This window comes from Mastomys coucha, unplaced genomic scaffold (assembly GCF_008632895.1).
Source record: "Mastomys coucha isolate ucsf_1 unplaced genomic scaffold, UCSF_Mcou_1 pScaffold9, whole genome shotgun sequence".
Lineage (NCBI taxonomy): Eukaryota > Metazoa > Chordata > Mammalia > Rodentia > Muridae > Mastomys > Mastomys coucha.
The window spans coordinates 18,364,981-18,388,648 of NW_022196915.1; the positions used below are offsets into that span (position 1 = coordinate 18,364,981).

The following is a 23,668-nucleotide window of genomic DNA, read 5'->3' on the forward strand; positions in this document are numbered from 1 at the left end:
AGAGAGAGAGAGAGAGAGAGAGAGAGAGAAAGAGAGAGATCTGTAACAGCCTCCCAGTATCATCACATGTTCTACACATGATAACAGATAAAATCTATGAGCTATAAAGATGCTAAGTCACTGAGAAAAGATTAATCTCTTCACTACATCCCGGTTACTCAAACAGATCCTATATGCTAGCAAGCCCATCTCCACTGTTCTTGCTAGGTTTTTGGTAGATATTTTGGCAGGAGAAATCACTGAACGCAATCTGAAGTCAAAGAAGAGAGTAGTTTAAGGAAGATGGCATTATGACTATTTTACCCACTGGGCCATTTCTCTAGCCCTCAATACACAGTTCTCAAAGAACTAATAAAGATGTATGTAAAAGAACAAGAAATGTAGACACTGACACAAAGTGAAAATAGAGGGAGAAGGCCTCTGTTTACAGCATTCACAAGTCAAGGGAAAAGACACAACAGAACCACTTTTAAGAACCAAGGTCCTGAGAAGTCTCGATGCCCTAAGGTAAGGGAATGCCAGAACAGGGAAGCGGTGGTGGGTGGGTTGGTGAGCAGGGGGAGGGAGGATGGGATAGGGAGTTTTCGGGGTGGGGGGGAACAAGGAAAGAGGATAACATTTGAAATGTAAATAAAGAAAATATCTAATAAAAATAAAATTAAATAAATAAAGAAAAAAAAAAGAAGGAAGTAGTCCTTCCCATGCCTTCACCTCAGGCTTCTGACCAGAACTGTGAGAAAACAAATTACTGTTGTTTAAGTTACCTGCTTGATGGTACCCCCCTCTCCCCAATCTCTCTCTAATGACAGCCCTTGCGAATAAACTTATGTTACTAGCTTTTGAGATGTGTACATTTTAGATTTAATTCCAAAGGAAGAAATACCAGATCCCTATTCTGTATTAAGAATTACTTTGTATAAGAGGCCAATGAAATGAATTTTTGAATAATGCTTTCCATGTGCTGAAAAGGTAATATTCAGCAGTCTGCTAACATAGGATTTGAATGGAAACATTAAATTAATAGCTTCCAAACAAAATACCTATTCTTAATTCACGAGAAAATTTAGTCTTTAGGAGAAATATTCTAGAATAAAAAATAATGTGTACATAAATGTTACTCAATGTGAAGTAATAGTGGTAACAAAGAAGAATGGATACAAAGGAGAGAGGTTCAGATGATGACAGAGTTAATGTGAACTGAAAAGAACATCCTGAGTCTGACTCAAGCTCTAGCTTTTCAGCTATGACAGTACAAGCTTCAGTTGTAAATAATGCTGCTGGTAAGCACTGCCTTAGCTTTCTTGTTTTGTGATAATTTCATAGAGCTGAGGGCAAAATAGGATACAAGAAAAGGCTAATTTTAGTATAGTATTAAAGAGATACAATAAGTACTTGTTATTTTACTTCTTCTAAAACAATTATTAATCCCAGTGGATCTCAGCATAACTATAGATTCTAAAAAAGCTTGGACCAGGTCAAAAATTCTACTACTTACTTACAAATCTTGGGGCTGTATCATACAGAAATATTTATGTTCCAATGAATTTAACTATAAATTTTAAAACACTTAATCTTAAAACAAGTCATCAAATGAGGAGATAGTTACTAGTACTAGCTGTGGCAGTTTGAATGAGATGGTTCCCACAAGCCTTGGGCATTTGAATACTTGGTCCCTAGTTGGTAGCCTTGTTAGAGGTTTAGATGTTGCCTTGCTGGATGAAGTATGTTACTGGGGGCAGGTTTGAGGTTTCACAGGCTACACACCATTCCTAGTTCATTATGCTTCCTGACTGTGGTTTGAAATGTGAGTCCTCAATGCTCAGCTTCCTGCTGTCACATCTGCTACCTGCTGTCAGGTTGACCCCATCACTGTGAACCCTAACTGCTGGGAACTAAAAGTCTAAAATACAATTTTTCTTTCTGTAAGTCATGATGGTCATTGGTGTCTTATGACAGTAATAGAAAAATAACTAATATAGAAATTCATACCAGGGAGTAGGAGGGTACTGCTGTGACAGACTTGACCATGCTGCTTTTTGGAGGAATGTGGAGGAATTTGGAACTTTGAACTAGAAAAAGGCTTGAGCCCGTAAGTGAAGCTTAGAGCCATCTTTGTAGAAGCTTGGAAGGCAGTATGCTGAGTAGAGGCCCAGCTCAAGAGATTTCAAAGGGAACAATATGAGCAACTGGGCTAGTGACCATTCCTGATATTTTTGGCAAAGAATGTGGCTGCTTTTTTGCTCTTGTCCTAAGAACTTGCCTTAGGTTAAATTTAAAAGTAACAAACTGATTTCTTTGGTGAAAATTGCAAGATGGCCTAATATTGGCTGTTTAATAGTTACTAGCATCAGTCATATGTAGGTCTACAATGCAAAGGAGCAAATGCAGGAAGAAGAAATATAAAATATACAGTTTTAGAGAGAAAAAGGACACTGGCAACATGGCTTCTGCTGCAAGAGAGGCTGTAACTGTTAAGGTTTACACCATTAATGAGAGGCCAAATCTGCAGTGGAATAAAGGAAGGGTGCCATTAGGGCAAGACCTCACCCAACTAAGCTTTCAACTTGTAAAAAAGCAACAAAAACAATAGCTGCTGGTAATGTGGTTACAGAGGGCAGAATTCATCCCATGCTTGCAGCTCTAGGTGGCAGTGACATCCACATGGTGCTGGCTTTAGAGTCTTGAAGGATGTACAAAAGACAAGCTTCCTTTCCAGCTTATGCGTCACTGAGGCAAGTTATGTGGCAAAGGAGTCTCTGTATGGAGGTTTGAAGAGCTCACTACCTGAAGTTGTGGAAAGTGAAATCCACACTCTAATAGTACAACCAGGCTGCTGCTGGTGTAATTGTTGAGGTAGGAAAGCTGGAATAGCAGTTCCATCTACGCACTTTGACATCAGACAAGAAGCTACAGAATCTGGAGTTTGCCCTGCTGGGTTCTGGTCTTGCTTTGGTCTAATGTTTCCCCACTTCCTCTATTCCTCCCACTAGGAATGTGTATCTTGTGTCATTTATGATGTAAGTATGTAATTTGTTTTTGCTTTTATAGGGGTTACAGCTTAGAGACTGTCTTGAATCTCAGAAGAGACTTACTACTTTAAAGCAGTGTCAAGTGTCTGAAAAAGTCTACAGTCTGTGTCCACAGGCTGCAAAAAACTATGGAGGGCTTTGAAATGCACTAAATGCATTTAAATGTATTTATTTGCATTGTGAGAAGATCAGAAGCTTACGTGGGTCAGCAAGTAGAATGTGGTAGTTCAAATGAGATGACCCCCATAAGTCTCCAACATTGGAGTACTTAGTTCCCTAGTTGTTTGAGACAGGCTTAGGAGGTGTGTCCTTGCTGGAAGAGGTGTGTCAATAGGGACTGGCTTTGAGGTTTTAAAAGCCATGTGAGTCGGGGGTGGAAACCATGTGCGGTTTCTAGTGCTGTCTCTACTTCCTGTTTGTGGTTTAGATGTGAGCAGTCATATTCCAGCCTTCAGTCTGATTCCTGCCCTCATGCTATTTATATAAGTATGGACCCTACAGAAACCATAAGCCCCCCAAATAAATCCTTACTTCTCTAAGTTAGCAGGTTATGGTGTTTTATCACAGAAACAAAATAGTAACTAACACACTACTATAAACCTAAATATAAAAATTGTCTATCTATTGTAGGAAATATGTACCCAATGAGCACAGACACGGACTTAAGGGGAGCTTCTGCAGATACAGGAAGGCACTGAGTTCTCCAAAAGAATGTTTTTGTTCTAGTGTCAATGTGCTCCTTTCTCATGGTTGTGTGTGTTCTATAAATCCCAAACAATCTTTCAGATGATCTAGAGCTGTGTGGGTCATCTCTGCACAAAGAACATTGCTAAAGAAGAGATGAAGCAGGCAACTTGGTTAGTTTTGACACTTGTGATGGAGGGTTAACAGCCAAACCACCAACAGATCATTGAAAGAAAGCTTATGGATTTGAGGAAGTTCCAACAGCAGATTCAATAAAGGAGACTGCTGCTACAAAAAAAAAGTGCTTTGGTCTGAAGGAACGCACCTGCACTGTAGTTAGTTACTATACAGCTTTTACTTGATAGTTAAAGTCATTACTCCAAGTATTCACTTTTAAAAGAAAGAGACTGAGTCTGACTCAGCCCTAGCACCTGAAGTTTATTTCTAGGCATAAAGAATTTAAATAAATGGGGAAATGAACCCCTCCATACAAGATCATATAAAATAGCATGTATATAAAAATAAAAACAAATCCATAGCAGTAGTTATCAAAAGTCCTAGACATTAAAATAGACAAAACTGTACTGTTTCTTACATAGCCATTTTCTTATTTTATCTTTTTGTATATGTTGTGTATATGCCTACTATGTGTGCATGTAGCTATGTGTTAAGAGTACAATATGCATTTCCTATGATGTGTGTGTGTGTGTGTGTGTGTGTGTGTGTGTGTGTGTGTGTGTGTGTTAGTCAGAAGACAACCTCAGGCTGTATACCTTCCTCCCACCATATTTAAAACAGGGTTATTGTTGTTGTCCATCATCACATATTATATATTGTAGCTGAGACTTACCTTGAACTCCTGATTCTCCTGCTGCTCTCTCTCAAGAGCTGAGATTACAGCAACATGTGTACCATCACATCCAGTTTAGGGAGTGCGGGGAAGCTGGGTATTAAACCCAAGGCTTCCTATATGTTAGACCAACTGAGTTATATACTCAGTCCATAAAGCATAATTTCTTAAAAAGCATTTTAAAGACCTTAAAAAACTGAAATAAAAGTTATTTTCTTTTTAGTGTGTGTGTGTGTTCCGACATGAGTCCCTATGATATGGATGTGTATGTGGAAGCCAGAAGCCAATGCTTGCTGTCTTCCTTAGTCATTTTCCATCTATTTTTTGAGACAAGGTCTCTCACTGAAACTAGAATTCACTGCTTTTGCTAGGCAGACTGGCTGGCTAGCAAACTCCAGATATCCACCTATATCTGCTTCTCTAGTACTAGGAATACAGGTTTGTACTGCTGCACCTGGATTCTTATGAGGGTGCTAGGGATCTAAATTTAAGTTGCATGTTTGCACAATAAGCACTTTACCAACTGAATCATATCCTTAGCTTTAAAAACAACATTTAAAGAAAGGAGTTATATTGGCACTGACTTAAAAGGACTTTTTTTTTTTTTTTTTTTTTTTTTTTTTTTTTTTTTTACCATCTAGTTGCTAGGCCACTATTGCCCTCTTCCTTTGGAGAAGTTACCTTTGAAGAGATGTAATTGTCTCCTCAAAACTCTGTATTCAATGAGGCCCATTAATATTACAATACAGAAAGTGTTTTACAACATTTGTCTCTTTCCTATTCCTCTTTATGTTTTTTATTTTTCCATAGTATCAATTATTACTTTTTAAACAAACTATATAGTGACATGTATTCATTGAATTAGAAAGTCTGTAAGGACAGCAATCTTTGTTCTACTTCTTAAGCACCCAAAACAGGTTATATGAACAAAATTTGTAGAGTAAATAAATTGGTTTACTTGTGAACCAATATTAAGACATGGTTATGCATTCTGTAGGCATTCCAGCTTGACAAACACTCACTACGACAAAACTGAACACCATGAACTCATCTCAGGATGGCCATACCAGATAAAATAAGCAGCTCAATGATTTCGGCATCACCAAGATAGGCAGCAGCATGCAAAGGCGTTCTCTTGTCATTGTCCTGTGAAAGATAAAACAGCACTTTTAAAATAAGAAAAATAATGTAGTATGAACGAAATTCAACATTATTAACTAACAAATTAATATTTCCACAACTCTACAAGTCTCACCAACAAAATCTCGGGTATTTCACAGCTAAGACATGTACAAAGTAAGCCTTTACAAAATGTACTTGGCTATAAAACCATGGCTTAAACCAAACCACCCAGTCCTATTTTTAAAATATCTGAAACAAATTTCAAAAGGTTTCAAGAGGTGATATGTCACCATAAATGGAAAATTAACTTTGAAGAAATTTTGTTTCCCATGTAAAATTATTAAAAAAATTATCTTCAGCTGATGTGTACAAGGCATATGAGATGGTAAACTGCATGTTTTGATTCTTGAATCTCATCCTCAAAACAATGTTAGATGGATGGATGGATAGATGGATGGATGGGTGGGTGGGTGAGTATACCCCAAATATTTTTAAAAATCTCACACACTCTGGTCCCAAGAATTTTAGATAAGGGATATTCAAACAATCTATATAATAAAGTCCATAAAGAATAAATAAAAATTAAAATATAGATAAGGATATAGTTTAAGACTTTATTGATTCATATATTGTACTTGGGCACACACACACACATCTACGCACGCTCAAACATACACATGCACTCATGAGTGCACACAGATTTTCAAGACATGGTCTCACTATGCAGACCAGAGATATCTCTCTTTCTCAGTTTCCCAAGTGCTGGGATTAAAGCTTGAGTAAAGATCTTTTTTTTTTTAAAGATTTATTTTATTTATTTTATGTGTGTATGAGTACACTGTAGCTGTACAGATGGCCATGAGCCATCATGTGTGTGGCTGCTGGGAATTGAACTCGGGACCTCTGCCAGCCCGCTTGCTCCAGCCCTGCTCACTCTGGCACCACTCGCTCCTGCCCTGCTCCCTCTGGCGTAAATCACTGTAGCTGTCTTCAGACACACCAGAAGAGGGCGTCAGATCTCATTATGGATGGTTGTGAGCCACCATGTGGTTGCTGGGATCTGAACTCAGGACCTTTGGAAGAGAAGTTAGTGCTCTTACCCATTGAGCCATCTCACCAGCCCAGTAAAGATCTTTTATATGCTACTCTTTTTTTGCACCAATACACTTCCACAATTTTAAAACAGTTTACAATTGTCAGCTTAAAACACTAAATACAAATTCCAAATAATCAGATAATTCACTAATCAAAATGTTTCTATAGAGTACTCATAGGAAGCACAGAAAAAAATGTCTTTGTGAATTTAAAATTATCTTTTAACACAATACTAAAGTTAGTCTTAACATTTATTAGTTTTTACTTTCATACCCTGAATATATATGCATGTCTGTTTTAAAGAAGAAAAATACATCTTCTTCCAAATCTTTCTCCAGAAAGGGGAGCTCCATTAATGTACAGCTTTCAGGTGTACTCCAATTGATGAAGCAAGGTACAAAGAAATGAGTTTTTAATTGATATACCACATACAAATTTACAATTGACTATTACTGACATGGCTGTATTTAAAAAATTACTTGGGGATAATTATTTTGAAATTTACACTTAGTATTGTTCATAAAGGCTTTTATCATAGGTTAAGGGTTTTTGTTTTGTTTTGTTTTTGTTTTCTTACTCCATTTTTCTTGCTGTCTATAGAAAGCAAGCTGTAGCTTGCCATTACCTATATGGTGAGAGGTTATATCCCTAGATTATCTGAAGTTATTTATACTTATACTTAGTGTGGATCAATAGTAGAAGAGTGAAGTCAACCCACAGATCTTCCAAAGCGCCTTCCCTTTAAAAGGTGACTGTCAAGCTAGATGACTGTGCATGCGCATCAGCAGCATTTGGGGAGGCTAAGGCAGAGAGATCAGAGTTCAACTCCACTCTGGGCTACATAGGGGAGTTCTGGATCAGGCTAAACTATAAAGCAGGATCTTGTCTTAAAAATAAAATGAAGGGCTGGCGAGATGGCTCAGCGGGTAAGAGCACTGACTGCTCTTCCGAAGGTCCTGAGTTCGGATTCCAGCAACCACATGGTGGCTCACAACCCTCCATAATGAGATCTGCACCCTCTTCTGGTGCATCTGAAGACAGCTACAGTGTATTACACCGGAGCAAGTGGGCCTGAGCAAGCAGGGCCAGAGGGAGCGGGGTCCTGAGTTCAATTCCCAGCAGCCACATGATCTGTACAGCTACAGTGTACTCATATACATAAAATAAATAAATCTTTAAAAAAATCAAAAAATGAAATGAAAACAAAACAAAAACTAGATTATAGCTAGAGTACCTTCCCACTTCCTATAGGCTGAAAGGCAGATTTAAATCTGAATTAGCTTTGAATATGTAAATATAAGCCACTATCACAGTGGACTGTGAATATGATTGTGAATGATCTCAAGAACCAAGTCACCATTTTGGAAAACTGACTTGTAGACTATTCAGGAGAAAAAGCTTGTATAAAGTAGCATTTTACTCCAGTCTTCATGATTTTCTTTTTTTTTTGTGGGAGAGGGATGTTGTGTGGATACATGGCTGTGTATGTGTGCATGTGGAGGCCAGATGTCAACTTCAGGATCATTCATCAAGAACTGTCTGCTTTGTTCAGACAAGATCAGTTCCCGGGACCTGGGGCTTGCTGGTTAGGGTAGGCTGGTGGTCCAATGATGCCCAGGTAACTTTCTGCCTTCCTAGTGCTTCCAGCTCTTATATGGGGGTCAGATGTCAAACTTTGTTTCTCATGCTTGTCTAATAAGCACTTTACCCAACTGAGTTATCTCCTCAGCTCAAGATTTGTAAAATTTTCTACTTTGGGAAAATTTTCTACTTACTCTCTAAATTACTCTAAGAAAAGAACAACTGAGACTAGGGATTAGAGTTGGGAAGCTTAGCAATACTATATAAAAAAATACTGTATAGGAAGTTAATTTAGTGCTATTAATGTTAAATAAGTTAGTGAGCTAAGAGTTTTTCCTCTCTATAACCAGAGTTAGAATCTACTGTATCACACCTTTTATTTTAATTTTCACCCCAGGAAATGGACTACATTGAGAGAAATCATGCACCAAACAGCTGGTAAAAAGCTCACACAGAATATCTAGCAAACATTGAAAGATAAAAAAAAATTACTGAAAGCTGAAGACTAATTTAGAAGTGTGTTTTAAAAAGAACTCATTGCCTAGGCTTTTTGGCACTATCCACTAAACAAACAAATGTTGCTAATGTTAAAATGTGATTAGACCTAGTCAAATAGACAACATCTCTAATGCAATGACACAGACCTAATCTAATGACAGAAAGCACGATGACACAGAAAGTGAGTCACTTATGTCTGAGAGATGCCTGGAATCCTGTGACTCAATGCTCGCAGTACTACGAAGCTATTTTATGACTCATATGAACATAACATTCCTCTATACAAATCAAAATAAAAGGGAATTAAATAATAATTCAGATCTTATTTCACTCTACTATAGTTTAACACTGAAAATTAGGCAATAAATAGCTAAAAGTCCCTTTAGTAAAATATGGCTTTAAAATTTATGTTTAAAAAAATGTTTGTTCAATCATTGTAGGAAGCAAGTGCTGAAAACAATTAGATGTCCCCTAAATGGTTACTTAAATAATAGGACACAAGAAGTTCTTAATCAATCTTTATTTAACTAACATGATTAACCAATATTCTTGGCTTCCTGAATACTATGAATAACTAGTTTTTACACAAGGTACTTTGACTCATAGTCTTCCACTAATAAATCCACACACTCTTGATCATACAATGGGGTAGACCTCATTTTTGCCAAGGGTAAAATGTGTTAGTAATTTGTGTATTTGTAGCTTACTTAAATAGCATTTAAATAGCTAAATCAGGAATGAAGAACCAAGTATTTCTATGATCAACAAGCTAAATATTATTTTTAAAATTCAATAAAGGAAAGTGCTAGAAAATTGGAAAAGAGTGAGAAACTGAAACACTAAAGCTGCCTCCTTTTATAAAGGGCCAGAATTTTACTCTAAGCTAGTTCTGTCCTACAGAGTCTCCTCATGTACCACAGGCTGCCTTAGAGCTCTTATGTAATCCATGTAGACCTAAAACTCAAGATTATCCTACCTCTGCTTTCATGGTGAGGAAACTATAGACATGTGCCACCAGGCCTGGCTTAACATAGTCAGTTAAGGGCTTACTTTCTCATACCACTTAAAAGAAATTCAAAATGGAAGGTATGGATAATATATTGTGGGTATAGTTCAAAAAAATATCCTATTACTGAGTTATGTATTATTAATGAAAAACCTTGAGCTTCATTTTTTAAAAAAGCCTAGTGAATGTATTGGTGCATTGAAATGCTTAGTAATCATCAGACTTTTAATATATCTGAGAAGATTACCAGTTGGACAGCTACACAATGAAATATTGTACTTATAATTTAAATTAAGAAGCAGGGGCCATAATAAAGTAAAACCACTTGCCAACAAGCCTGATGACCTGAGTTCAATTCCTGGAACCTAGAAGGTAGAAGAAGAGAACTGACTCTAACAAGTTGTTCCCTGACCTACACATATGAGCTATGGCATGCACTGTGCACTCGTGCACACATAATACACAGGAGGAAGGGATGGAGGAGTTCTTACCATGTACTGCTTTAAAAAATAAAAATAGAGACGCCAGCAGAGTGACTGGCTAGAGCTGTCTGCCGTTCACTGTAGCTCCACCCTTTCCCCTTCTTCCAGGAGAAACAGACTATAGAGAAGAATCTGACTGCAGTGGTGAGATTGCTATAGAGCACAAAGTCCCAAATAACTCCACAGAGAAGAGTGAAGCACACTGTCTCCTCCCTGAGATGTTTCCTCCACCATGATTGTCTGACAGCTAAGATGGATTTCTTAAGAAGAAATGAAGAACAAGACATCAATGGTCTCTATTGCCCTGTGGGAAACTACACAGATGATTCTTGTGGCCCTCATAGGCTCTTTATAATTTAGAAAATTGCTTGGAGTTTATATAATTTTATTACCAGAGTAGGAGCCCATGATATATATTCACAACCAGGATCTAATCCATTATAACCTGAAGCCATCCTAAAACTGAATCCATTGCTAGAGTATACCCCTACCCCTTTGCGGGCTAGTAGCTATGTGTATCTCCATTTTTTTAAAGATTTATTTATTTATTTTATGTATATAAGTACACTATAGTTGTACAGATAGTAGTAAGCCTTCATCTGGTTGTTGGGAATTGACTTTTTAGGACCTCTGCTCACTCTGGTCAACCCCGCTCGCTCTGGTAGACCCCGCTTACTCAGTCCCTGCTTGCTCCGGCCCAAAGATTTATTATTATAAATAAGTACACTGTAGCTGTCTTCAGACACACCAGAAGAGGGCGTCAGATCTCACTATGGGTGGTTGTGAGCCACCATGTGGTTGTTGGGATTTGAACTCTGGACCTTTGGAAAAGCAGTCGGTGCTCTTAAATGCTGAGCCATCTCACCAGTCTGTGTTTCTCCATTCTTGAGAGACAATTGTCATTCCAGTATGTCTGTATTTGATGCATGGATCTATGTCCAGCAGAAAAGCTGAAACCCTTGCTCCCAAACTCAGTGACCATGCCTAGGGAATACACAGTTTACACAGTGAAAGCCAACAGAAGCAAGCCTCGACTTTTCAAGTGGAGGAAAAGCTGTAACATTACCATATTGACATATGTGTGCAGTCTAGATCATTGACATCAGTACAAATGTTTCCTACAAGAACCACAGTTAAAGAAGACTGCAAAAATCATACAGGATTAACCCAGAATCAAAATGTATACACCATACCCAATAGAAAGACTAGTAGAAAAACCTCCCTCTCTACACAAGGGGGAAGGTTGTTATTCAGTTACCATTTTAGGGACAACAGAAACATGTAAAAGTAAAGATGACACCTGTCAAGGAACACAATCATCTACTACTATCTGACCTCAAATAAAAGTATATTTACAAACTGCCCAGAAAGGATTCTGAATAATGATCTTACTGAAGCATGACACGAGTCAAGGAAAAAAAAAAAAAACCTGACAGATAATTTAATGAAATCAGAAAAGCAATTCATGATCTGAATTAAAATTTCAATAGAGATCATAAACCAACAATAAAACCCCCAACAGAAAGCTTACAATTGAAACCTACAATGAATGAAAAATTAAGTCTTAAAAATAGATATGTCAAGCAGAATTTCTGAATGTGGACAGATCTTTTTAATTAGTTCAGTTAGGGATTTGGGGTAGAAAGAAGAAAACAAAGACAGGGTTTGTGCATGTGCACATGCACATGTGTGTGTGGTGTCACAGGAGAATAGCATTGCGTACTAGAAATTCCAGAAGAAAAAAAAGTCAAGTTGTTGTGTTGGCTCATGTGTGCCGTAGCACTTAGGATACAGAGAAGCAGGAGCATCAGGAAAAGCTACATGACACTGTCTCAAACAAACAATCCAAAACAAAATACAGAGGGAAAGATAAAAAAAAATTGTTTCATTAAATAACATTTAAGACCTTCCTAATAAAGCCAAAAACTTGAGACAGAAATGATGTCTCACATAAACGTGTACACACACACACACACACACACACACACACACACACTTAACACATATTGATCCCTCTCAAAGACAATCCTCCTAGCCACTCTGTATTTTATATGTAAAATTTAACCTGAAGTATGCTGCAGAGCTTTTAAATGTAAAGAATAAAACTTTAGAAGTCCTCATGAATATGGAATATTATCTTTGACTCAAGTCAGAAAAGATTTCTTGGGTTAGGAAGACTGCTCATGTGATAAACTGCTTACTGTGCAAATGTGAGGCTATGAGTTCAGTCTCCAGAACTCACAAGAGTACAGTAAAATGCCTGTAATTGCAGTGAGGGTGAGATGGAAGCTCCTAGACTAGGTAGCCCGGCTTAGAGGAAAAGATTCAGGTCAATGAAAGATGCTGTCTCAAACAGAAGATGGGAAGTTCCCGAGGAATGACAGCCCCCATGTGCAGGAAAGCACTAACATGCATACCCATCCACACACTAAAAAAAAGGAGTTTTGGCATATGCTAATCATCTGAGTGTTGAGGGATGCAGGCAAAAGGGATCCTCAGGAATTGCTTAGCCTGTTAATGGAGATCCTGTCTCAAAGAAAGAGTGCAAAGTTCTCAAGGGCTCACACTTAAGGTCCCCTGGTTTCCACGTGCCAGACAAACAATTTCCACATGTATACTGCTCCTTTCTCAACACTACACATTATTAAATGCTTGGGGCACAGAGCCAAGTACCTGTAATCTCAGCATTCAGAAGCAAAGACAAGAGATTCCTGGGACTCACTAACCAAGCACACTAGCCTACCTGGTGAGCTCTAGAACAATGCAATCCTGCTTCAAACAAGACTGTTTTCTGACCTTCATATGCATTAGGAGTGTGTGTGTGTGTGGGGGGGGAATACAGGGGAGGGGAATGGGCTGACTTCTTTAACAAGACATCAAATAATCAAAAACCTGCACTGTTAAAATTATATCTCATGTTCAATGATTCCAAATTAATCGATGCATTTAACTTCATTATGTAATATTAATTTTCAAAAATGTTAGTAGGACTTTTCCATTAACCCAGCAGTCAATGAAAAGCCACTTTTCCTGTTATTTTTGGTTTTGAGACATGGTCTCAGTCTGTAGTCCAGGCTGTTTTCAAACTTGTATATAATCCTTCTGGCCCTATCCTCTTGAGTGCTGTAGTTACAGGCATAAGCCAAAACACTGGACTTAGGCTCTATGTTTTAATCTATAAGGGTTTACTCACCTAAATTTGTCATAAATTTAAAGATTTCCTTTTTTTCTTTCTTTATTAAAGACAGAATCTTGGTTTGTAACCCAGGCTGACATGAACTTCCTAAATAGTCCAGCCTGGTCTCAAACTCACAATTACCTTGCCTCTAACTCCTGAGTGCTAGGATTATAGGCATATCCACCAAGCTTGGCAAAGGCCCATACTCCCTTACACTTCAGGATTTCAGATCATAAAGAAATACCTGTTACAGAACTCTTGCAATAAGAGCTGTTAAGAGTTGAGCACTACCTTTCATTTCCTGGAACTGAAAATGATTCCCCAAAAGATATAAATAGGACTAGGAACAGTTCTCAAATAGGGCTGGGAACATATCTCAGTTTGTAAAATGCTTGCCTTGTAAGCATGAGTACCCAACATGGTAGTATGGGAATAATCCCAGTGTTGCGGAGGTGGAGACAGAAGGATCCCTGCAAATTATTGGCCAGCCAGTCTAGCCTAATTAGTGAATCCCTGGCTAGTGAAAGGACCTGTCTCAAAGGAGGATGACATTCCTAAGGATGCTTCTTAAAGTTGCTTTGTCCTCCATAAACCTGTGCATACACACAATTTTTAAAAAGGAAATAAATATATAAATAAATATATAATAGAAGCATACATTAGTGTGTTGAAGTAGCCCTTTCTTTTGCATTAATTTCTGGATTAAAAGGTTTGGTACTGGCCAGGCAGTGGTGGCACATGGCTTTAATCCCAGCACTTGGGAGGCAGAGACAGGCGGATTTCTGAGTTCAAGACCAGCCTGGTCTACAAAGTGAGTTCCAGGACAGCCAGGGCTACACAAAGAAACCCTGTCTTGAGAAAAAAAAAAAAAAAAAAAAAGTTTGGTAGCATTTTCTTTTTAAAACAGCTTTATTGAAATGGAATGCACAAACATACTGAATATATAATTCAGTGTTGGTAGCACTCTTAGTTATACATGTATCTTCACAATCAATCTTAGAACACCTTATGACACCACAAAGAAGTGTCTTTCTCTTAAGCCAGTGGTTCTTAACCTGTGGGTCACAATGCTTCACAGGGGTCATCTATCAGACATCCTGCAGGTCAGATATTTAATTATGATTCACAACAGTAGCAAAATTATAGTTATGAAGTATAAATGAAGTAATTTTGAGGTTAGGAGTCATCACATTATATGAAGAACTGTTAAAGTGTTGCAGTATTAGGAAGGTTGAAACCCGCTGTCTTAAACCATCTTCCTCACTTCCATTTTCCCTAGTCCTGCATAAATAAATAAATAAGTAAATAAATAAGTACTCTGTCTCTATGGGTTTGCCTGCTTTGCTCACATATCTTCAGGGCTTGTTTATACCATAGCATTATTAGTATTTCATTTTATTGGTGAATAATATTCCACTGTAGGGATATACCACACTTTTTATTCACTCATTAGTTGATAGATATTTGAATTGCTTACATTGTTTTGTCTATTACCAGGAATATGAATACTACCATGAACATTCACTTCTAAATAGAAAATCTTTATGTGGACTTTTTTTCCTTTATAGGTACATCCTTTGAAATGAAGAATTGGGTAATATAGCAACTCTATATTTAGACTTGGAAAAAATCACTATTCTGTCTTCTATAGTGACTTCTTAGCAGAGTGAATGAGGGCTCTCATATCTAGAAATTTTTGACATCATTTGTTACTGCCTGTCACTGTGAATTATCTCCACCACATTGTGGTACCTGCCTTTAATCCCAACACTCGGAAGGAAAACAGATCTCTATGAGTTCAAATGTTCCTAGTCTACCATATCAATTTCTAGGCAAACCAGGGTGACATGATGAGACCTTGCCTAAAATAGAAAAGGCAAACAGGAAACCAGACCAAGCAAGCAAGCAAGCAAGCAAACAAACAAACAAACACCCATAATTCCATCCTCATGTGTAATGAGTAGCATCTCAATTATGGTTTTGACTAGCGTTTCTCTGATGGCTAATCATGTTCAGCATCATGTGCTTATTAACCACTGTGCACTTTCTTTGGAGGTGTGTCTTTTCATTCTTTGCCTTTTTTAAAAAAATGGGTTGTCTTTTTTTATTAAGGATAGGAATACACAAACATAGCTTGTCCTATGTCTGTGACTAATGTGTCACATTTAGGTTTCCCATTACCACCAGGAAAAAAGCAATCAATCACTCCTGCTGTGAACGTGTTTGGATGACCAATAATTCAAATTCAGTCCTAATACCCACTACCTGGGAGGTAGTATTAAATGATACAATAAAGGGCTCATTTCCTTAAGACTGCCCTAAATTCAGACACTAGTCCCAAGTTCCACATTGTCTTTTCTGTGCTTCTCACTATAAATTCCAGTTCCTTAGCCTCCTCCTGTCTTCCTGCATATAGGCCATTCCCATATGCACAGCTTTAGAAGCCTCTCAGAAGTAGTCCTTTTGGTTTTGTGTATGTTTATTATGTTAGGTAAAATTCATTAACTTACTGAACATTGGTAATCACACCAATCTTCAGTCTTTACTCTCTAGAAGCTAGACTGTAAATATGAAAGACCATTAATAATGCCTTGGTCTTTCAGGTGATCAACTACTATCCTGAAGCTATTTAGGGGCCCTTAGATACTTATCTGACTAACATACAAAAGACACTATAAGAGTTAAAGTTTCAAGGGTTTTAAGGGTTCTAAGAAATGAAGAGAAAGTCAAATACTTAATATCAGATTCTACTTTAAAAAAAACAACAACAACCAAGAATGTGATCCAAAGATGCACACCAACAAGAATTCTGATACAGCACTCCTGAGGACGTGAATTAATAATACATATTATAAATATTCCTAATAGCACACACACAGTGCTATAGGCCACATATATATTCTATAGAACACAAGCTTATGTACACCATGTCTAAAATAGTTTAATTGCTCCTAACACACAAAAATAAGCCTACTGTAGAAAAGAACGCACCAAGCAGTAGTAGTGCGCAGTTTTAATCACAGCACTTGAGAGGAATAGACAGGCAAATCTCTGAGGTCTCTGAGTTTGAGTCTAGCCTGGTCTATACAGTTGAGTTCTGAAATAGCCAGGGCTACACAGAGAAACCCTGCTTGAGAAAGAGGGAGAGGGACAGGAGGAGGGGGAGGGAGAGGGAGAGGGGAAGAGGAGGAGGAAGAGGAAGGAGAAGGAGGACGAGGAAGAAGAGAACTCAGATACAAGCAATATTACATTATATATTATACAATCTATTGGGTTAAAAAAATTGAGAGACTAAATTATAATGATCAGCAATAAAAAACAATAAAGACCAAGATTTTTAAAATAAGATTTAATTATGTCAATGTGTGTGTGTGTGTGTGTGTGTGTGTGTGTGTGTGTGTATGTATATACACACACACTGAAAGTAAAGCTGTGTGTCACCATCACCCCACATGTTTCAAAGTTTTAAGACAGAGGGCTGGAAAGATGGCTCAGTGGTTAAGAGCACTTGCCTCTTTTCTAAAGGAGCAGGGTTTGGGTCTCAGTATCAATACAGTGCTTGTAACTATAACTCTAGCTCCAGGGGATCTAATATCCTCTGCCTGCCAAGCACACACATGGTTCACAGACATACATGCAGTTAAAACACTCATATGCATAAAACAATACATTTCTCTAAACTGAGAAGGTAAATAAAAGGGGTAGAGATATTAACTCTTGCCTCTCATGCAAGATTCTATGTTACACTAAACCCACTTCCAAAAAACAAACATGCAGGGCATGTTTTATTCCCTTGGGAAAGATTATTCCCTTGGGAAAGATTATCTCTGAGTTCAAAACAGTTATCAGAAAAATAAAATCAAAATTCACTCTTTATGTAACTAAATACCAACTTGATTGTATATCTAAGACTAGAAGAATTACTGAAGATTCATGTATAGCCATCCTGGAGTGGCAAAAAAGTAACCCAGTTTCTACAAAAACAAAACTACAATCCTCCCCTGAGTGAATCCACGGTAAATACTTGCTCTATTACATTTTGTACTTGATTTTTTAAAAAATATCATATATGACAAATCTAAAACATTTACTTTCTGTTGTTGCTGTTTGTTTTTTGAAACAGGGTTTCTCTGTGTAATACAGCCTTGGTTGTCCTAGAACTCACTCTGTAGACCAAGCTGGCCTCAAGCTCACAAAGATCACCTGCCTCTACCTTCTGAGTGCTGTGATGAAAGGCGTGCGTGTGCCACAACCGACCAGCTCCTTTACTGTTTTGACTGGTATAGGAAAACATCTTTGAAGTAACGTTGGTGTGATATATTCTAATCCTTGATTCTCTATAAAACCAACAAAAGTTGGGGAAATGGTTTGGTGTGCAGAGTGGTTGCTCTACAAACAGGAGGACCTAAGTTCAAACTGACAACCTGTGAAAACCCAGGTGTCTGTCTGTGCCTATAACCTTGGCATATGAGTTCCAAGACAAGAACAACAACAAAACCAAGAAAACCAGGGGGGAAAAATACAGGAAAAAAAAGGTGTCATGTTATTTTTAAATGTATAACTCAAATGAATTCTACAACTATAAGGCATAAAAAATGTATTTCAAAGTTTCTATCTAGCAATTTTATATAAGCTGCATATTTACCCAATAATCTACAACCATTCATTTCATAGTAGAGAATCTCAATTATGTAGTGAGAGTAAAATATTTTCTTTGTGAATGCATCATTTGAGTGGGATGAGGCAAGACCCCTTTCAGTCCTGACTCAAAGTAAAAGAGTTTGGGTTTACAAAGTTATGAACATATTAGCTACTTAGGGTGGCTTAGATGTACCAGTAATCTGGCAGCATGATCTGAAATACAAGCCCCATGCTATCAAAAACTACATATTTGGCTCACTGAGTGTCTGTACAGAATGGCAGTGCTCAGCATCCATCCTGTCTCAACTCTCTCACCCCTGTCCCAGGTTTCCATAGGTTCCTGAGTTACTTTTATGATCCCGTGTTTGATAATCTTGTAATCTTGTTTCCTCTCTGTAATATAAAAATCAAAACTCAGCTTGTCAGAAAAGCTCCAATAGTAAGAACTTTTAGTAAATGCCTCTTCTAGAAAGTTGAGGTTCCTGACATGAGCACCAAGGACCAAATGATTTGAATGTGATCTCTCTAAACTGTAGGTGTTGCCAATAGGACAGTAAATGGGAATGGAAATAAGGTTTATGATTAGGTGATAAAACAGATTTCATGAGGGTCAAGATGTCTCAATGGGTCAAGGTGCCTGCCCCCAAGCCTGACTCAAGTTTGGATCCCCACCACACACAGATGTACATTTATAATTGCATCACATAGACAGGCAGACCCCTCAAGCTCACTGGCCAGTGAGTTTAGGTGGATCAGTAACTTCAGGATCAGTCAGTCCTTGAATCAAAGAGTAAGGTGGACAGTGACTGAGAAAGGCACTGAATGCAGACCCCTGATCTCCATTTATACCTGTACACATGGCAGCACACAAACACACATATACACATTCACAAGTCTCACAGAGATTAACATTCATCTACAAAAGGACAGCAGCTTTTTCTTCATACCAACTGCCCCCTAAAAGCAACTGCTAATAGCAACTAAAACAGCTGCAACTACCCATAAATATTACCTTTGAAAATGTCCAAAAAAGCTCTGTAGTGTGCTTTAGGAATCCCGCTGGATGGCACAAATTGAGGAACCATATTAGAAAAGTATGATAAGCTTCATTTTGCTTACAATGCACCTCACTCAAAATAAGAGTAAGGTAGACCAAATAAGTTGCACCGCATAAAGGTTTCTTCTGGGTTCCCTGTTCCTACTATAGTGAGAAAAGAAAGCTAAGGGTAGATTCTAAATTCAGAATCTCTAGCCTCTGATTCGTTATTGCAGAAGGTCTCACCCCATGGGAAACACCCAGAGTGGAAGGGGCAGACCATCCACAATCCAAAGGAGGATGATGAGAGTCACAGAAGCCCAGCATGAGGATCTCAGTGGTAGCTCTGCACTCTGGACAGTGGAGATGTGTCAGCAGAAAGGCTTTCCTTCACAAAAACCAAAAGATCTCCTCCCGTGTGGAAATGTTAAAATCATAGTGTTTGTAATTTATACACCTCAATCTTTTGTTTGTTATGGACTGCTAGAAAATTAAGATTTTTCAAACATACATATAAAATCTTTTTTGCTTAGCTGGAAGTGGTATCATCTTCAGTGAGAATGGCTATGTTACAGGAAAGACAGCTTGTTAAACAGGTTGAGTACAAAGGAAAAATTAAGTATTTCAAACTAAATACCATGCACAGAAAGCAAGACTGTTCAAACAGAGATTTCTAATAAATGGTGCTAAAATATTTTATATTGATGTTTTAAAAAGAAAATAAGGCTCATACCCCAAAAGAACTCCAATTAGGATAAAGCAATACAAATTGAAAAGTTAAAGTACAGAATATAGAAAACCTGACAAAAACCATACTCAGTGGTAAGTATAAAATATTAGCAAAAGAAACTGAAACTTACCCAAATATATAAGCTAAAAAAGTCTAATACTGTGCTATACCTACTGATCTTAGAGATTTTTAACTTTTGTGAAATTTATTTTGACACCAAATGAAGCAGATATTTTTCTACTAACTTTATAAGACTATTCTTTGAGTAAAACTAAGTAACATTTTTAAAAGCCCATACATCTATTTCTAAAGTCAATTTTTGTAAGTAACACTAATTTCTATCCGTCTGAATAGAGAAAAAGGATTTCTATTTGTAAAAAAAACAATTTTTGTCTAAGTATAAATCACTTCTTTTCTGAAATGGGGTGCCATCAATATTTCAGATTAAACAATTCAAGAACTACACTATGATATCAAATTCTTATAAATTCCAAAGAAAGCATTTAATTATTTCGGTCATATAAATCAAGACAAATCTTTGCAGCAAAATCAAGATGGCATTCAAAGTTATTGAAGACTTGGAGAATCTTAAACTTGGGTTGGAAAAGACTGAAGCTCAGTAATGTAGCCCTACACATTTACAACAAAAATATGTTAGTGCTGAAGCTAGTAGAATTTGTTCAAAGTTATACATCTAAAGGATGAAGAAAATTTGATTCTTAGTTCAAATGTTCTTTATATTATAACTACTAATACAGCTTTAATTATTATTTTACATACCCTTAGTGGTTTATAGTTCCTTTCATAAGGAATTTTTTATTTTTCCAAAAGTTTGCTATTCTATTTAAAATACCAATCATCTGCCTTTGTTAAGTTACAGATGTAAGCAACTATTTTTCCTTCCTTCCTTTGCAAATTCTGAACCATTTCAGACATAGCAATGAGAACAAGCTCCTATTCTTCCCCCCCCCAAAGCAGGCAACAAACCACCAACAAAAGCAAAGCCCAGCAAAGCAATTAAATAAATAAATAGATAATCATTTTCCATTTTGTCTGCTGATAGAGCAGGCATGTAACCACTCAGACCTCAGGGGCTGTTCTGTTGGTAATCTAGAAGAGATATCTTCCTGGATTTGAAAGGAAGCCTAGAGAATACTCTTCCTGCTTTATCTGTTTTAAGCATGTGCAGTTATTACTAATCTCATGCTGCCAGAACAAGGCTTGGATCCTAAATTCTGCATTGTTATTAACACTAAACATCTTGCTCTGGAGTAAATTATTTAACAAGCATGTTTAAGGTCATGAATTTGATCCCCAACACTATGACTATCATCAAATTATACATGCAATAAGCTTCCACTTACTCAGTCAAAAACCTTCAAATTGCTTTAGTTATATCTTCATGGAAATAATATGATTATATGCTTCTTAAAGTTCAGCTTTTATTTAAAATAAACTAGTTTAGAAAGAAAGGTACTGTTCAGCTGCCCATAAAATTTCTAATTTCAGGATCTGACAAGAGAAATTCATAAAATCTTAAGTAGAAACAAATCTGAACTTAAACACCCATCTTAAACTGCAAAGTTGAGCTGGGGAGATGCTCAGTCAGTAAACTGCCTTATTTGAGTTCAGATCCCCAGCAGCTTTACAAAAACTAGGGGTGGAGGCAAGCATCTGCAATCCCAGTCAGTTCTGGGTAGAGACAGGTAAATATCTAGATTAAGTGTATAACCCTGCCTCAAAAAATAAGGTGAAGACCAGCTTAAGAAGACATCCAATGTCTGTATCTCGTCTCCACAAGCAGAGACACATACACACACACCATATACACTCCCACAAAATAACTTTTAAAAACATGAAATCTGAACTGCAAGGAGTATTATTCTTCAACACTTACTCTTGCTATTATTAGAAATTTGTTATAGTTTCCCTCAAAGAAGGCCCACTGCTATTTCTCATGGTGCTAGTGATATCCAAAAATAAGACTAGAGTCAACTATTTTTTCCATTTAAGGTATCTTGATTAAATAAAGTAGAGAAGCAATAGGAACTACAAGCTTTGTAAAGATGAAGAAATCAGCCATGGCAATTTAGACTACTCTACATCAAACATGAAAAAACAAACAAACTAGTGTACTTCTGTCTCCCTTCTGCTCACACTTCTACACCGTGCAACTATTTTCTGTGCTAGAAAAAGTAGGCTTGCCTAATTAGGCAAAGTGAATCATGCACTTCATTTAAGATAAATACATCCTGAATTAGGTGCATGCTTCCCCAACTAAATATAAACTGAGAAGCCATTTACTTAGAAAAGGCTCAGGAAAAAAAAATTCTGATAGTAGTCTCTAGGTCAATACTCCATGTTCTTAGATATCAATCATTTTAGCCAACAATGCAAACCTATTCAGATAACTAGAATTTTTTAAAAAGGTAAATTTTTAAGTGTCTAATAACATTAAGTGGTCATACTTAGTCAATGAAAGTAAAAAACAAATATCAGTGTTCAAGATGTGCTTGTAATATATGCTTTTTTATAATTACAAAAATATTCTAGAACATCTAGGTGTTATTATAGCAGCTTTAGGAGTCATGAAACTTTTCATCCATCCTTAGCTCAGAGAAACATTTGTTTCCAGAAAATACTTATAAAGCAAGTTTAATAAGTTAAAAAATTCAGCTTTAGCTATAAAACAAGACCCTATATCAGAACAAACAATCCTATACAGAGAAGGGAGCAAGCGAGAGAGAATTATCTTCATATCACCATACATACACATACATATATGTATGTACCCTCTTTCTACACTTTCCAGCATGTTAGCCTTGAATATTACATCTATTATATTCTTATGTACAAAAAAGATTTCAATTAGTTCCTGTAATTGAGTCTAATCAGACATCAGGAGTCTTTGTGTCTGTCTATCTACCTACCTGTACAGAAACACATAAACATGACACACAAAAATGTAATGACTACTTGAGAAGAGGAAGGGATGGGAATAGGAAAGAGTAATGTAGAACCATGATTTACTTGAACAAAATGTCATTAATAAAGCCCATCATTCTGTATGGTAGATACACATCAATATGAACTCTTTGTAAAACTCTTACCACAGTTATATACAGAAATCATATCTGCTTTCATAATCAAGTTAGGTACATTTTAACATTATAGAAATCTTTTCTGTCAAGTTTTAAAAGAACCCTCATATCTAAAAAAAATTTTTGAAATGTCATATTTGCAATTTACTGTCAAAATGTGGTTCAGCAAAAGAAAGATGTGTCTATGTACGTTCACTGCCCCCAACCCCTCATGAATGAGAGTAAATAACAAAATGCTATCAATGCTGAACCAAAGCAAAGATATAATGGTCTTCAGAGTATTTAACATTCCTATGTTTGAAATTTTCAAGGCAAAAAGTTCAGAAAACACAAACCTTTCAACTTGCTTCCAGGAGCTGTCAGACTGTTTTATATATGTGTATATGACATATACACACAAATATATGACATATACATTGGGGACACACACACACACGTCTAGAGTACCCCTTTTGGTCTTGAGTGAGACTCTCCTATCTTCTTGAAAAACAACTGTTGCAGAATTATGCTTTTAAATGAAACTAGCAACAAAACAAATACATACGTTTAAACAAAAAATATGCTTTTAAACCAAAACATAAAAAGCTACCAAACAAAATCACAATACTAGGAAAATTTTTGTGTGTGTTTTTTTT

General features: G+C 36.9%; 1 protein-coding gene across 3 annotated transcripts in view; it reads right to left on the reverse strand.

The window, feature by feature from the left end:
* Ankrd28 (ankyrin repeat domain 28) overlaps positions 1 to 23,668 on the reverse strand; it is a 157,170-nt gene that overhangs the window by 70,306 nt on the left and 63,196 nt on the right. For all 3 annotated transcript variants that reach the window (XR_004116366.1, XM_031362413.1, XM_031362412.1), the window contains exon 3: positions 5,631 to 5,709. Coding sequence is in view for 2 of the 3 variants with exons in the window: in XM_031362413.1 (XP_031218273.1) it covers positions 5,631 to 5,709 (79 nt within the window). In the remaining variant the exon portion in view is untranslated. The remainder of the gene's footprint in view (positions 1 to 5,630; positions 5,710 to 23,668) is intronic.